Here is a 16,151-nt window from a genome sequence, read left to right on the forward strand (position 1 = left end):
TCACCTAATTTCGGTGGTAATTTTTATTATTTAAATGGGTAATTCTCGGTTAGTGTCCATTACCCAATTCCCGTGACAATTTTTATTATTTAAGTATTCGATTATTGTATCGTGAAATATTATTTAATAATTACACGATAATATAGGTACTTGAATATTTAAATAGTACAGATTGTCACTGAAATTAGGTAGTGAACACTATATAGTCCGAGAATGACCGAAATATTGTACAATTATTATCATGAAGTATTATTCAATATTCGACTGTATTATCCTGACATGTTATCGAAAGTTTCACGATAATTTACTCGAATATTTAACTAATAAATATTGCCACCGAATTTAGGTACAGAAAACTAACCTGACAATTACCCAGATTAATCCAAAATTACGAACCAATTAAATCAATCAATTCCCAGATTAACATGGTATCTGTTTTACATACTGGCTGTTATAAAACCTAATAGCAAATACGTAAGGTTACAAGAGCTGATAGAAAAATGCATTTACTACATAAAATGCAGGAAAAGCAGGCGCGGACGGGCGCTATCATCTAAGTAGCATCTTAGATAAAAAGACCGTAAAATTTTTCTCCCGAGGCAGCATTTCGGCAAGGTAGCTTATTTTCTCGTGCAAAATTTAAAAGCCTTTCAAAAGGATTTTTAACGTAATGCGCTCGAACGTGTTCATAAAGCAACATGCATGGAATCAGATAACATTAAATTTGTACTGCGAGTATATAAAATCTGTTAATTATTACTTTATTTTTATTAAACATCGTGATGTTTTTACTACCATGATATTTATCTTTTTTTTGTGAAAGTACTTCACTAGTTATTATTATTGATACAAAGATCGAACAGTCACAAAGAAAAATTCCATCGATCCTAGTGGGTTCGAACGAGCAGCGTCTGTTGCCTCAAACGTGACTACTGGAATTTTTCTTTGTGTTTTTTCGTTTTTTTTTATAATACTAAGTGAAGAGACGAACAAGTCGTGCGCATTACGGTAAGCTACACGCCTGTCCATAATAGTTGCAGTGCCACTCAGAGCTTTAAATCGCGAAGATCTGAGGGACGCTGCCACTGAGATATAAGTTGACCGGTCCCATGTGCCTGTAATTTCACCAGCACCCTTGTCCTTCAAAACCGGAACACAGATTACTGCGTTCCGCTTTAAAACGCAAATGTCTAAAGGCACTGCCACTCCACATGTTATCTGACACATAAGTTAACAAGTCCCATGTGCCTGTATTTCACCGGTACCCGTAAACTTCAAAATTGGAACGCAGGAATGCTCACTTTAATATTTAAGGACAGAAATAGGTACGGAAGGTGGCAGTACTTCCCTGGACGAACTCAAGGAGCTCTACTACTTATGTTCCTATTCTATCAATTGTATGTTATGTATATCACCTAATAATGTATCAGAACTTTTCCATCATATATACATACTACAATTATCAATAATTACCCGCCTATAATTATCAATAATAACTGCCTCTGTGGCCCAACGGTTACCATGCAGATACAATCCCGGACACATAATGCGAGCCACCTTGCATTTTATTCTTAAAGAACAAAGACGTTGTTATCATCAAAAAAGTTTTCCCTGGTTTCACAAAATCAATTTTTCCACAAAGACTTATTGAAACGACATTCAGTACAGCAATTTGAAAATTGCATAGGTAATAGTTTTTGATTAGTAAATCATTGTTTAAGCTTAGGGCGTTTAATACAAAGTTCGATTTACATGTGTGTCTTTGTTAGATAGTAATTTTACATTAAGTCTCTTTGTTATATTAGTTTAAAAAAACATATGTTTAGGCAGATGTCAATTTGCAGATGCTGGTGAAATTCCTTTATATTTTTCCATCCTCTAAGGTGAAATTACAGGCACATGGGACTTTTTTTTTTTTTTTTTATGTTAACTAGTAGGCAAACGAGCAGACAAGCCACTTGACTTTTCAACTTATGTCTCAGGGTGATGGGCGCAGAGGCAGTGCACCTCAGGTCTTTGGGATTTAAAGCTATGAGTGGCACTGCAACTGTCATGGACAGGCGCGTCGTTTACCATCAGGCGCTCGACTTGTTTTTCCAATCACATAAGAAAAAATTTCGTCCTAAAAAAGATTGTCAGAGAACCAGTTTGCGAGCTAAATAAATGAAGTTTATTCATAAGAATTCGAAGTCTTTTTATTCGAGCATCGAGGAAGCCGCCTCTCTCATTATCTTTTATTTATTAATTGTATAATTATGTTCCTATCTTTGTCTTTCTCGTAGCGCATAGTGCTGTAACTTGGTCTGCCGTTTAGTTAGCCAGGCCGCGCGCCAAACTAGCCGGCTAATTACCATGTGACTATAGCTATAACTGATCTGAGTTACGGCTTGCACTTGCACAGAACTTGCAACGAAACTACGGAACTAGAACTCGCTCAATGACTTCGTACAGAACTTTCATAAATTTTGCTTAAACCTTAATGTAAAATATTTATGTACTTATGTAGATAGATAGAGATATACACTTTATTGCTCATACACAGGAACAAAAACAGTACTATATAGACAGCTTGAAAGTAATGTGGGTAAAGGCGGCCTTATCGCTAAGAGCGATGTCTTCCAGACAAGCTTTGAGATATAGGAAAGCTAATCAGAGCGGGATACGTAGTGTGCCAATAACAAAATTTGGATTGTATAGACCAGAGGTTCCCAGACTATTTTTCTCATAGACCACTTTCAAAATTTAGCTGGCTCCGGTGAACCCCCTGCAGCTACATTTCTACCATATTCCCAAAACTCGACAAAAAATGTGAAGATTAGATCTAACTATGGAAATTTGCAACGCAAATTGCCGAATTCCAACCACAAATTAATAGTTTTCGAAAAAAAAAAAGTGAGAATTTAATTGATTGTGCTGTGAGCGAATGTCAAAAAAGTAAAGACACGTTGTGCTGAATATGGAATATGCAAGTTTTTACAAGTAACAGTCGCTGAGCTTCTTAAAATAATTATCTGCCTGCATTGATAGGTGACGTCAAGCCAACATTTTAGTTCTTCACTATCGAAAGCAGATAAATTTTCGTGGACTCACTTTTATGTCACACTAACGTAGACCCCCGTCGAGTCTCCTGTGTATAATACCAAGTGACGGGACGAACAAGTCGTGCGCTTGCTGGTAAGTGACACGCTTGTCCATAACAGTTGCAGTGCCACTCAGTGCTTTGAATCACAAAGCTGTGCGCCCGCCACCGATACTTAAGTCGACAAGTCCCATTTGCCTGTAATTCCACCTGCACCCTTACCCTTCAAAACCGGACCGCAGTAATGCTCACATTACAGCTTAGTAAGGTGGCAATATTTCCCTGGACGAACTCTTTCACAAGGAGCTCTACTGCTACTAATCTTCCTGGTTTGTATTGTGACGTATGTTGTTATGGTACCTAAGTAGGTGCGTATTATATCATGTAAATAACAGTTGACTGTGTAGGTGCATGTGTTATGTAGTAGCTGTCAAGGTCTCAATTCTGCCGTCCACTAACTAAAACGCGGCTATCTTTGTAAATATGTTAGGTATACGTTATCAGGTTTGCTACATATGGGAAATTAAACTATTTTATCGGATCTAAATCATGTACATTTGTTTATTTTTAAACAAATCCAAGTTTCTGTCTCTTTACAGGTTCCAATGGTAGCGGCTGACCATGGTACTTGTAATGGTCATTCTCAGACTAGTGTTCACTACAATTTTTATTACTTAAATATTCAAATATATTACCGTGTAACTATTAAATAATATTGCACGATAAAAAATCGAATACTTAGATATATAATAAAAATTGCCACGGAAATTAAGTAGGGAACATTAGTTCGATAACTATCGTAAAATGTATGAAATGTTGTTGGTTTGTTTTAAAAACAAATATGCGCAGTTTAAACCTGAAAAAGTTTCATTTCTAAGACTTTTATAATGTCAAAACTTGTTTCTTTAACAGTGTTGTTGCATACAGAGTTATTATTACCTCTCAGGACCATATTACTCGTATCATAAACAACAACTTTTGTTCCATGATTTCTTACAAAACATAATAAATTTACCAAAAGCATACTTTTAATTCGATGTTGTACTAACTAAATAAATAACGCACATACTCAACATAGTCTCACACTAGGGCAGCCTTTCCCAAAGTGGGCGATAACGCCCCCTTGTGGGCGCTCCACGCCTAAAGGGGGCCTAAAGGGTAAGAGACCCAGAAAAAAAATGGGGGCGTTGTGTAGAGGTTTAGGGGGAGATTTGTAATTTCATCTAGGAAGACTCTTAGGGTCGTATTCCTGAACTCTACTCAATGCTCAAGTCAGGACTTGAGCAGACTTGAGTATGATTTCAAGCACTGGAAATACGACCCTAATGGCAAGGACTTGAGTATGATTTTCAGTGCTCACTGCAATACTCAAGTCCTGACTTGAGTATTGAGTAGAGTTCTGGAATACGACACCGACTAAGCTCTCGACTCTCGACTACAACTTGTGAACATCAACTAATATTAATTAAGAGATTGCTCAAACAAACTCGATTCGATATTTCTCTCCATGTAGTTCATATATCTGTCCTGTTTTATTGAATAAATAAAATAAAAACCATGCCAATCGGTCGCTCCGTTTCGAAATGAAAGTAGACACAAACAAACAAATAAAAAGGCAACAGACACAGTTTCGCATTTTAATAGTTATTAGTATACCTAGATAGGTAATTTTCGTAGATAGTAGACCGCGGGCAATCATTTTTTAACAAGTTTTTGTTAAATAACCCGATTTGTGCATTCCTGTATCAATCGGCTGGTTGATATAATACTTGTTCTTACTTGTTGAGTACAACTGAGCGTCGAATGAGATAAACGAGTTCCTGCATGTTTGTCTTGTTCCTGTCGGTGCGTGGTGATTATGCAATCCTATATAAACAACGTAATATTTATTTTATTTTCATTTGCGGTTTCGCACGTATTTCTCAAAACAAAACAATGTCGGAAGTAAAAAAGAAGAGACGGCAATACTGTGCGGATTATATTAAATTCGGATTCATTGAAAATCCCACAAACCCATCGTCGCCTTTGTGCCTTCTATGTCTAAAAACATTTTCGAATGAAGCAATGAAGCCTTCAAGACTGCAAGATCATTTGAATAAAAAGCATCCAGATAAGAAAGACCACAATGTATTTTCAATACCTAGAGAAGAAGCATAATACTCAGCCAAGTGTAGCAAAACTCTTTCGGCGGCTGCTAAGCAAGATGACGACGGACTTCGAGCTTCGTACAATATCTCTTTCTTAATTGCTCAAAAAGGCAAACCACGCAACATCGGAGAAGAGTTAATTTTGCCAGCAATAAAGGAAGGACTGAGAACTAGTCAATCCTCAATTCAGCTCGATGAGTCCACGTTACCAACTAATGAAGCATTGTTGCTGTCTTACGTGAAAAATATTATATCAGTTGCTACGGATGGCGCTCCGGCTATGACAGTGTGCCATAAAGGCTTCATAGCGTGCTTAAAAAATAAAATTCCAGATGTCCTTGCTGTATATTGCGTTGTTCATACGTATGTACGTAATATTGACATATTGCAGTGATTGAAATAGTCGTTCGTTTGATGACTCAAAGCAGTCCATAAAATCCGTAACAACTCTTTGAATGATAGATTAGTTCATCAGCTTTGTGTTACTAATGACGAAGATTTTAACCGTTTGTTGTTTCATACTGAGGTTCGTTGGCGAAAAGGCAATTGTCTGACTCGATTTTACAACCTGTTGACTCTGTGATAGAGTTCTTGGAAACTAAAGATACAGAATTGAGCAACAAGCTCATTACATCAAAGAATAATATAGCTTATATGACAAACCTGTATTAATTGTTCAACGACTTGAATCTCCAACTGCAAGGCGATGAACTAGATTTAATTAAAACATAAAATGTCGTTACTGCTTTCGCAGCCAAACTGCTTCTACACAATAAGAATATGGGCAGACGTGAGTTTCACAATTTTCCGAATTTATCAGTATCCTGCAGTAACGACGACTTGTTTGCCTACTGCCAACATTTGAAAAACCTCCACATTGACTTCAACGAACGATACCAGGACATTTTGGACTTGGAAGTACCAGACTGGGTGTTGGATCCGTTTTCTAATGTCAACACAGCAATATCACCTCAGTTGGAAGAAGAAGTTATAGAATTAACAACGAACGAGGAAATAAAAATCAATTTCAAAAATGTCTACCAAAAATTTTGGCTACAAAAATCGATCCCGTAATTGTGCCCTGGATTGTGGTCAATCGTTCAACGATTCTTGATAGCATTCCCATCGTCATATTTGTGTGAACGCGGTTTTAGTGCTGTGACAACGCTGCTTACTAAAAAGAGAAATCGTTTGCATGTTACCGAACGTGGTGGCTTGCGGCTGTTCTTGAGTAAATTGGAACCTGACATCAACAAACTTATTAAACAGCATCAGATTCATCCTTCACATTAGTTTTTATATTAGAATCGATTATGTTTGTTTTATATTCAATAAAAAAACTCTGTCTGAATACTACAAAGTTGCATTTCAATAATTATACTCATTGGCAGGTGTAGCCCGTAAGAGTTAACTTGAGACCAGAGCGCCGTTGTGTTACTACCTACTGCGCTCAGGTCTCAAGATAACTCTTGCGGGTTATAGTAAAAGTCTCGTTTAGAATGAATGTTTAATCTCTGCTAATATATCTCACAATAATTAATTTAATTTGAAGTTATAGTGGTTTTTAAGTAGGAGAAAAAATGGGGGCGCTAAAAAATAATTTATTCTCAAAGTGGCCAGTAGACAAAATAAGTTTGGGAACCCCTGCACTAGGGTAACCCTGTGTGTGTCACGGGTGCCATGGACACACGCATAGACAACCAAAAATTACACCCAAACTAACGAGGGAAATAAATGTAGGCCATACAAATATTTCTCCCGGCCTGGGAATCGAACCTGGGACTTCTGCGACGCAGTCCGGCATTCCGTTTGGCCACGGAGGCAGTTCAACTGACACTTATTGCATTTGTATTTGACTGTAAGTTCAAAAGTGCAGGCGTCCTCTTTAACGACCCTCATCCCTGCGTTTTTGACAGGACTGGTATGTTACCGCACTGAGTTATCACCATTCTGTGAGATCATTTTAAATGTTTTTATTTTTCTACGAAAGCAAAATGTGATGAATTATTAAAAGCTAAAAGTTAGTTAGTTTAGTGCTGTGACGTTGTTAGTATTTTAGAAAAAACCTTATATACATATATATAATGATATTTATCTAAATGTTTTAAATTTTACAATTTGTACATAAAATGCGAACTAGTATTGCATAGAAAACGGAACATGACAAAAGGTTCACGAGTAGAATATACTAATATTTACCAAACGGGATATTAGATTTGCCGGCGGCCGAAGTTGCCAAATGCGATCGCGCTTGGAACTCTGACAACTTGCGCTTGCTGCGAACCAAATGTCCCACAATCCCACTACTGTTACATTAAATATTAGATTTGATCGTTATAGTATAGTGGATTTTGGTGAGGTAAAAAATAAACACTACACTTGCCGTATTAGCGGGGAGCAGTAGACTGAGAATAAGTTAACCTGTTTACTTATTTGAAATCTTCTTACCGTAGTAGTAACTAAAGCGAAGAGGTAGTAGTTGATGAAGAACAAGAGAATATTAGGATAGGATGGAAGATTGGGATGGCTCTGCTATATAGCATCTGGCCACCTTGGATTCAATTGACAAGCGTCTCAAGAAGTTTAAAGGTGACTCGGAATTAGTAGAGACGAAGCTGCAGAGCCTTGAACACCGCCGTAAAGTTGCCTGTTTATCGGTATTTTACAGGATATGTAACGGAGAGTGTGCGATGGAATTACACGATGTAATTCCGCTTTCCCCTTGCTATCATCGGTAGACTAGACGGAGACTTAGATTCCACGTCTATGATGTGGATATTCCAAAGATTCGCACGAAGCGTTAAGCTTCCACATTTACATCGCGAACGGCTATGGAGTGGAATTCCCTGCCTGTAGACTTGTTACTTGAACGTTATAATTTGGACCTTTTGAAGGCGAGAGTAAATATGCATTATTTAGGTGTGCATGTTCTATCGTAGATTTCATCTTCACTTTCCATCAGGTGAGATGGAAGTCAAATGCGCACTTACATTTGTATTAAAAAAAATAGCCCCACGGCTGGGCGCATCTCGCAATGGGAGAGCTTGGGCTATATATAATAGTTCTCATGCGGACTGGGAACTTCACACACATCATTAAATTGCTTTGCAGTTGTGTGTAGGTTTTCTCACGGTGTTTTCCGTTACCGAAAAGCTTATGGTAAATTTGAAATTAAAATTTCGCACTTAATTCCGAAAAACTCGGAGGTGCAAGTTGGAATTCGAACCCTCAACCCTCTGCTTGAGAGGCGGTAGGTTAAACATTGCCACGGCTGTATTGCTGCCTATTATAAATTATTTTGATTCTTGTTACGCTTGTCAACCCTTTTCGATCAAGTTTTAGAAGGACACCACTGAATGACATGTCTGCAGTAGGTACTTGTGGCAGACCCTTTTGTTCAAAGTTTCATAACCCTTTCTTTACTTACACAAATAAACCTATTCAAAGATACTTCAGCTACCGCAACCTACGTAGTCTACACAGAAGTTTCCATGCGTAATTCATAGCACTGATTGATTGCGGGATAGTGTAGTTTATGTAATCATTATAGTAAATGAAGATTGGGCTTGGTCATCTGACAATTACGTCACAGACCTGTCTTTCTCTGCATGTCTGGCCAGCTCTGGTGACTGAACGTCATAGGATTGTTTGTTCATGTCAAGTGGTTCAATAAAGCGACAATAGGTATAATGAGTCGCATACGTCAATAGTGATATGCATGTAAGTGTGCTATGACTTAATGGCAAGTACTGCGGCACTTTGTGTACAATATTTGTATACACGTATTTTTCCAACACTTTTTGATTACTTTTTAAACAGCTTTGTATTTATAGTCAGCCCCTTGTTGGGTGCCAATATTCTAAATGGCGCCCTACGTGGTCCCACAAAAGTTCACCTTTCAACACAAATTCTTTGCCGCAAATTCTTACAAGGAATTAACGCCAACCAATCAATTCCATGTCGAAGGTCAAACCAAAACCTGTATAGAGAAGTCAGCGACGAGGCTGCGATGTCGCGTTGATATCTAACGATGAATAACTGTAGGTACGTACCAAGGTCGGCCAAAATAGGCCCATTTATAGCTACATCCACACTATTCTTGGATTTGTTATTCAACAACAAATTGGATTTTGTGAATCGACTGTTCGTTTGGACAAACTGAAGTATAAGACAGAATTAGTAAATCTTTGATTTGCACGCAACAGAATTAATGTGGCTTAATATTAAATGGTGATTTATTTATTACATCAGCTTGAATATTTTTGTGTCTTTTATGTCATCTTGACAATTTTAAATGTATTAATATCATTTATACTAAGCCCAAACTTCATTTACAATAGAACGAGTTGTTGGTCGTACGACAGAAAATGAGTAATTCATTAGAAAAGAGTAGATTATAATACAATAATTTTATTTTATATTATCAATGTCACAATATTAGAACTTAAGATACAATGTCAAATTATCATTGTAGGGAATAATCATAGTTTGTTAATTATTGCAACATTAATTGTGAACTTAATATTACCGTGAGGCAACATCTTTATATTCTATCGATGTTACAACATCGATATAAAGATGTTGCCTAGTATGTGTGTGATAATCAAAGTTTCATTTTCAATATACTGTTTATTCCAGCGTACTAAGCAACAAAAGGCAGCTGCCGAACATTGGTCCTTCGAGCCGAATTTGAACCAGGGGCCTATGGATCAAAAAGCAGCTGCCGAACAATAATTGGTCACTACATAACCAATAAAAGTTAATAAGAATAGCTAAAACAATACTCTTCATCGTCATAATCATCAACCCATTATGAACCACTACTGGGCTCGGGTCTCTTTTAAGGGTTTAGGTCATAGTCTACTATGCTGGCCTGATGCGGATTGGGCTTTAAACGTTTTCCAAGGGTTATGAATCACAAATGGTTTATAGGCACATGCTGCCACAGGGACTCTAACTATCGACCTCTCAAATTGAGACAAACAACAGTTTTCCCACTGGGCTAATACCCGCTCAAAAAATAACTGTAATAATAATGTGCCAGAAAATGACAACAATTGCATGGTCTCAAACCAGGGATTTCCCTGTACTAAGATTACCAGAGCAACGGAATTCACTCCAGAGTACTATTTACAACACCCAGACCAGAATCAATTTAGGAAAATTCATTTTTCAAATTAGTTCTACTGGGAAATGAACCCGGTACCTCGTCATCCAAAGTCCACAGTGCAAACCGTTAGGCCACCGAGGTTATCAAAAACTAAGTGAGATAAAACGATTTCCGTACTCGCCGTATAGTGATTTATTTGACTACGTGGTGACTTCAAGTTATATGAGTAAGGTGTAGGCAATTTATCAAAAGCCTAGATATAAAGCGTTCGACTTCGGCAGTTGGCACTTCTCCCAGACGCGATGTCTGCAGCTTTGCTGGTTACATCATTCTTTCAATAGATCGTGTTTTACTAGAGACGATAATGTCCAAAGAATATACGTCATTATGTGATCATACGTTCTTAGAACTATTGGTTCTTTATCACTGAAAAGTGATAAAAATTATACGAACTACATGAAAGAAGATTTATATTTATGAGATTTTGTAACTCTACTATTTTGAGATGAGATAAGCGACTAATTTCGTTTCGTTCTACTGAAAAGCTATCATTTCGCAGATATGTCCTTATTATATCAATATGGTGATTGTTATTTTGACTGAATTATTCTGGTGCAGTTAATGTTTGTGAAAATTAAATAAACTAATTTTAATTAATATAAAGCTCATTCAATAAATTTTCACTTGGATTAAAATACACTTTCTATAAGTTTATTTCATAAAATTCTTGTTTTGAATAATATTCACATTACATGAACATTTTATGTAAAGCTCTTTACTTTATATATTCTTTATTACACCAAAAAATACAACAGCAAACGTGGGCAAAGGTGGAATTAACAACCCATGGCTGTGAAAACAAAGGCCGTAAGCGGGTAACACTGTGCAAGAAAAAAGGAGGGAGAAAAAATAATAAACTTAGCAGATATAGATAATTAAAAAGATTAAAAATACCAACACTTACGTAAGTATTATAAGCACATAAAATATTTAACGTAAATATACGCACATATAATATTATAAATATATATAAATACAAATATATAAAATACACATACGTCTAAGATGGTTACATAGATAGTTCAGCAAGAAAGTGCGCTATCAACCTTTGTACATATTTGACAATTCATATAATTTTAGAAGGCATTTACCTGTACCTGTAATTTGCGCCCTTCCTTTATTAGGTTAGGTTAATTTATGAAAAAGTAGAACCGAAGACTTATGGCTTTTTATTTTGGCGTATTAGTTTGCGTTTCCGAACATGTTTTAAGTCAAAATTATTTTTGACTGTAATGTTTGTTATTTAAAATGGGTGTTAGGGCGCATGTATTCGACATGAATTTCATCGCGCTCACCCCGCGCGGTCGACGAGCCGAGTCCGCGTTGCCGCCGCGCAGCGACCGCATGCATCTAACTGCCATGGTAAAATACGCTCCATCCTTTAGCTTTTACGTTTTAACTTAAATGAGCGTCCTGATCACGCGGGCGAGACTGACTTGAATTTGGCCTACGCGGCGAACCGCGCGGCGGCTGGGCGGCCACCGCGTGTCAGAGGAATGTGAATGTTGTTCTCTAGGAAATAGAATTGAGATTCGCCATTAATGTACATGAAGGCGTGGTATCTGATAATAGGAAACTCACCATTATCATAGTTTGTCGGCAGTTTGTCGCCTCCTTGTTGCAGTCATAGCGGGCTGCGCGAGCGCCGCCGCCCCCTCCTGCAGCTCATCTTGCGCGCTGCTATTTGCCAGTTCAAATACACCAATGTTTATTTCAAACCACCGGTCACTATTTTCATTTGATTTTCATTTCACTGTTTCTAAGTTTCGTTATTAAAAAGTCAATGGGGCTTTTAGGCTTAGGAACTTATTTTTCACTTCGCAAGTTATTGTCAAATATACATTTCTTTCACCTCCTATGAACAATAACAATATTGGATTACATATTGGAACTTCGACGTATTTTTCTAATAACATACCTACTTAGTAACACAATGTTACAGTTTACAGTTAGGAGACAAAGGGGTCATTTATTTATAAGGTTTTGCTGGTACTATAAACACTATAAATCTTAGATTAGGTTTGGCAATACATTCCAATTTACGCAACATTTATAGCTTATTGAAGTCGTTTGGCTTTAAAGGGTTCCAAAACAAATTGGCCGGATTTAGCGGGGATTACAAGCAGTTCTTCCGGTGCATATTTCGACGCGATTTCAGTGTTCCTTGGAACTTTACACAAGGTTGCAATATCGATTAACAAATATGTACACGGTTCGCGGAATGCCTATGAAGTCTTACTACAACAGAACGCATTTATAAATGAATATACATTACAGTGTATATTGTTACAACGTCAAAATATCATATCTGTACTGTCGCTTTCACTAAATTGTGTATGATACAAAAACAATGTCTCAGACGTGTTAATCGATATCCTCTACATTTAATAGACGATATTCAACGGTTATTATCATCTTAACAGTAAAGCTTTTAGCCATGGAGACAGACCGTCGCGCTTCGCAAAATATTGACAAGAAACTGTATGTGCCCTAGCAACGTGTTCTAAAAATAATAGTTGACAAGGAGAGAGCGCGTGTCGTTATTGGATAGATAGTCGTGCAGTAGAGCGTTATCAAACAGACATTAGCCGCGAGCCGCCCACGTCATCGTCATTCATCCGCTTCGATCGCACGCATACACGCGCACTACCCACGCGGCCGCACCACCACACCCGTCGGCTGGTCGCGCTGTTTCTTTTCATCACCAACGGCTTACCAGCGCCACCAGCCGTCGTCTTTACTCGCTCTGACACCGAAAATTCCTCGTCTCTACCCGCTCGCACGGCGGTCCACCATCTTAAATTCATTCACAAAATCGCTATGGCACAACGCCTATTTGTTTACCGTTTTACGCCTCTTTAAGCACAGTGTCATACCAAAATTTTGCACAGGATTCTTCTCCACACGTTCCGGTTTCTTTTCACACTCGTCACTGTGCCGGACAAACGATTTTAGTTTGATTTTTATTAGTAATACGGTCGTTTGTCCACAAGCAGGGTCATGACATCCCTGTGTCGCGATAGTTTGTGGGCAACTGAAGAATGGTGGCAGGACTGCGGACGGCCGAGGAGCGCGCAAGCGCGCAGCCTGCCCGCCAAAATACACCTACGCGCATGTATGGGTAATGTAAGCTGTGGTTCCCTTTCAAAACTTACACCAATAATTGGCACAAAATTTATTACCGGGACTAATTTAATCTGAGGTCAGGAAATTAGGATGTGCCGTAAACTTATAACGTGACTCTGTAGAACCACCTTTAGAATTCAATCCAAGTTTTAAGCGTAAATAGAATACAATCCAATGGTTTATTTTAATTTTCCGTTGCAAATTTACGTTCGCGTTACGTACATCATTCGTAACCACAGTCTACGAAGTCTACGAAATATCTACGGCGTAGATCTATTCTGATTATGTCGTCGTTAATAGATCTCGAGATATTTACGTTTCTGGAGTAGCCTGTACCCTAACCATCGAGTATATAACCTATACTCGATGACCCTAACTCAATTGACGTGTTTTGGTGAATTTGATCGCGTACAAGGTTTCTCGACAGAACTTTAGAATATATTATTACCTGAATTGAAAGTATACAGTTACAGTTTGTATACCAGATCGGCTATTGATTGACTTGTCCTCGGTGTTTGTTGTTTACGTTGCTATTTATAGTCTGTTTGTATATCGAGTGAGAATAAAAGTCCATCAAAATAACTTTTCTTGGAAAAATATAAACAAGTGTCCACGAGTAAGAGCATTTTGGGAAGTTGTACGAGCGTTTTGAGCCACAATATTTTAAATATTTTGATGATAATGACAATGATAATGAAAATTGAATGTAGATTATTTAAGGGAGTTTAAATTGAGACAGAAGCGTACCTAATACCTACTACTACTACGTAGTAGTGAGTATTGTAGTATATATAGAATATTGCGTAGTGGAGGTACTAATCAACGTTTAAAACTTTTGGTGAGTAGGTAACAAAGAAGTCTTTTATACATCTTAAACGAAAATGAAACATTTCCTTCCGATAACAAACGTCTGCAAAAAGGTACCACCATAGATCCCCCTCAAAATATCTAAAAATAGATAGTGCGTCATAATGTAACAATAGGGGGTGTCCCCCATGGTGGTAGTAGGGGTAGATGTATACGACAGGCCACTCCGGCGCCAGTCGGACTACAGCTGTCGCCGACGTCGTCAGACGGGATATACCAGAAATAAAAACACAAACGACTGCCACTTGTCTAGTCTCGATTGTATTGTTTACTGTGGCGCACCAAATTGCCGACTCAGGCTTTAGACGAAATGAGAAGTCGTTACGCTCCGTATCTGTACTAGATTATATTTATGTGTTAAGAAATTCTTAAGCTATACTAGACTGACACACGGCGAACTTTTTACTCATTTAAGATAAGAATTAAATATCTAACCGTGATTATAATTCTTGATTCGTTAATTATCAGATGAAGAAAATATGGTCACAAAATTCCGCGAAAAAAGCCGTCTTGTCTCGGGAACCTACGCCATTAATTTTATCTGTAACTGAACATTCGTCAAGTATCAGAAAAAAAATTGTTGTACCGAATAACATGTTTTTCCCAATTTTCGCCACCAACTTTCATTTTACTATTAAACTATAATAAAACTTTATTACTAAATTTATATTGTTGTCCTTCGTCTGGACAAAATTTTATTTACAAAACAAAACCAATATCGTAAATATTCCAAGCCACTGCTGCCTACATTGACAACCAGCTACGCACGAGACGCCTACGGTTTTAGATTTCCATGCATTCATACATGCCAGAGCGAGAGAGAAAACCATAATTTCAAACTTTTCCTCTTACGAGTGAATGAGACAAAGCAACATCGATCGGCTTGCGTCACAGAAGACGCGTGGGTGCGATGACGTCACGTCGCGCCCGCCAATCGCTGCACGTGGAAAAGGCGCCTCGAAATTGGTGAAAATTCCGGAAAAACTGAGGAGTTACTTGAATTTTCGCGTGGAACTTTTAAATGTCAAATTCAAATCATAATTTTACTTAGCCTTTATTAATTTGGGGCAATGAGCACATACAAAAGACAATAATTAGCTCTCTATAGAAGTCGTTCGGCATTTAGATCATTATTTTAAATTAATTTTAAAGTTTGCTTCGTACATTAATTTTAAGGAAATTTGAAAACAAAACCTGTTGCGTATATACATAATATACATAATACATAATATACATAATATTTATAAAATTCAAACGTCATGAAACGGCAAAGATGTATGAAAAAAAGTCGGTTATTGTTTGCGTAGTAAAAATAATTATGCATATAATAATAATAAATATAAGTACAAATATAATGTATGATGATATATATGACGTACAAACGTATGTAATGTATGTAACTTAAATAATTATTTATGTAGACAATACAATAAGATTGAGAAAAAATAATTTACTACAGGAACAACAACTCTAATGACAGAATTAAATAAAGCGCCATCTGGGATACAATTCGAAAACTACGTGTAAATTAAATACAGCGCCATCTTAAGTCTTTCCATAACACTATGTCGCTTAGTAGAGGTTTTGCAATGATGCTAGTTTTACTATTCGATACTAGGTGTCACGAATAGCCAATTCTCTTTTCGACAGTAGATTTTGTGTAATAATTAATAAATTATAATAATCTTAATTTCACTAGACACCAAAAAATATTATTATAATGGCCTTAATATTTTTAGAGGTAAGTGGACTTTTAGAATTT

At 37.2% G+C, this 16,151-nt stretch overlaps 1 protein-coding gene across 1 annotated transcript in view; it reads right to left on the reverse strand.

Moving 5' to 3' along the window:
* Window positions 1–8,882, reverse strand: part of LOC113228898 (protein piccolo) — a 47,676-nt gene extending 38,794 nt beyond the window's left edge. Inside the window, exons 1-2 of the mRNA XM_026462335.1 lie at window positions 8,821–8,882; window positions 7,426–7,532 (exon numbers count right to left, since the gene is read on the reverse strand). Of these exons, the coding sequence (XP_026318120.1) occupies window positions 7,426–7,532; window positions 8,821–8,882 (169 nt within the window). The remainder of the gene's footprint in view (window positions 1–7,425; window positions 7,533–8,820) is intronic.
* Between the last annotated feature and the right edge of the window lie 7,269 nt (window positions 8,883–16,151).

The sequence above is a fragment of the Hyposmocoma kahamanoa genome, unplaced genomic scaffold (genome assembly GCF_003589595.1).
Source record: "Hyposmocoma kahamanoa isolate Upper Pololo Valley unplaced genomic scaffold, ASM358959v1 262, whole genome shotgun sequence".
Lineage (NCBI taxonomy): Eukaryota > Metazoa > Arthropoda > Insecta > Lepidoptera > Cosmopterigidae > Hyposmocoma > Hyposmocoma kahamanoa.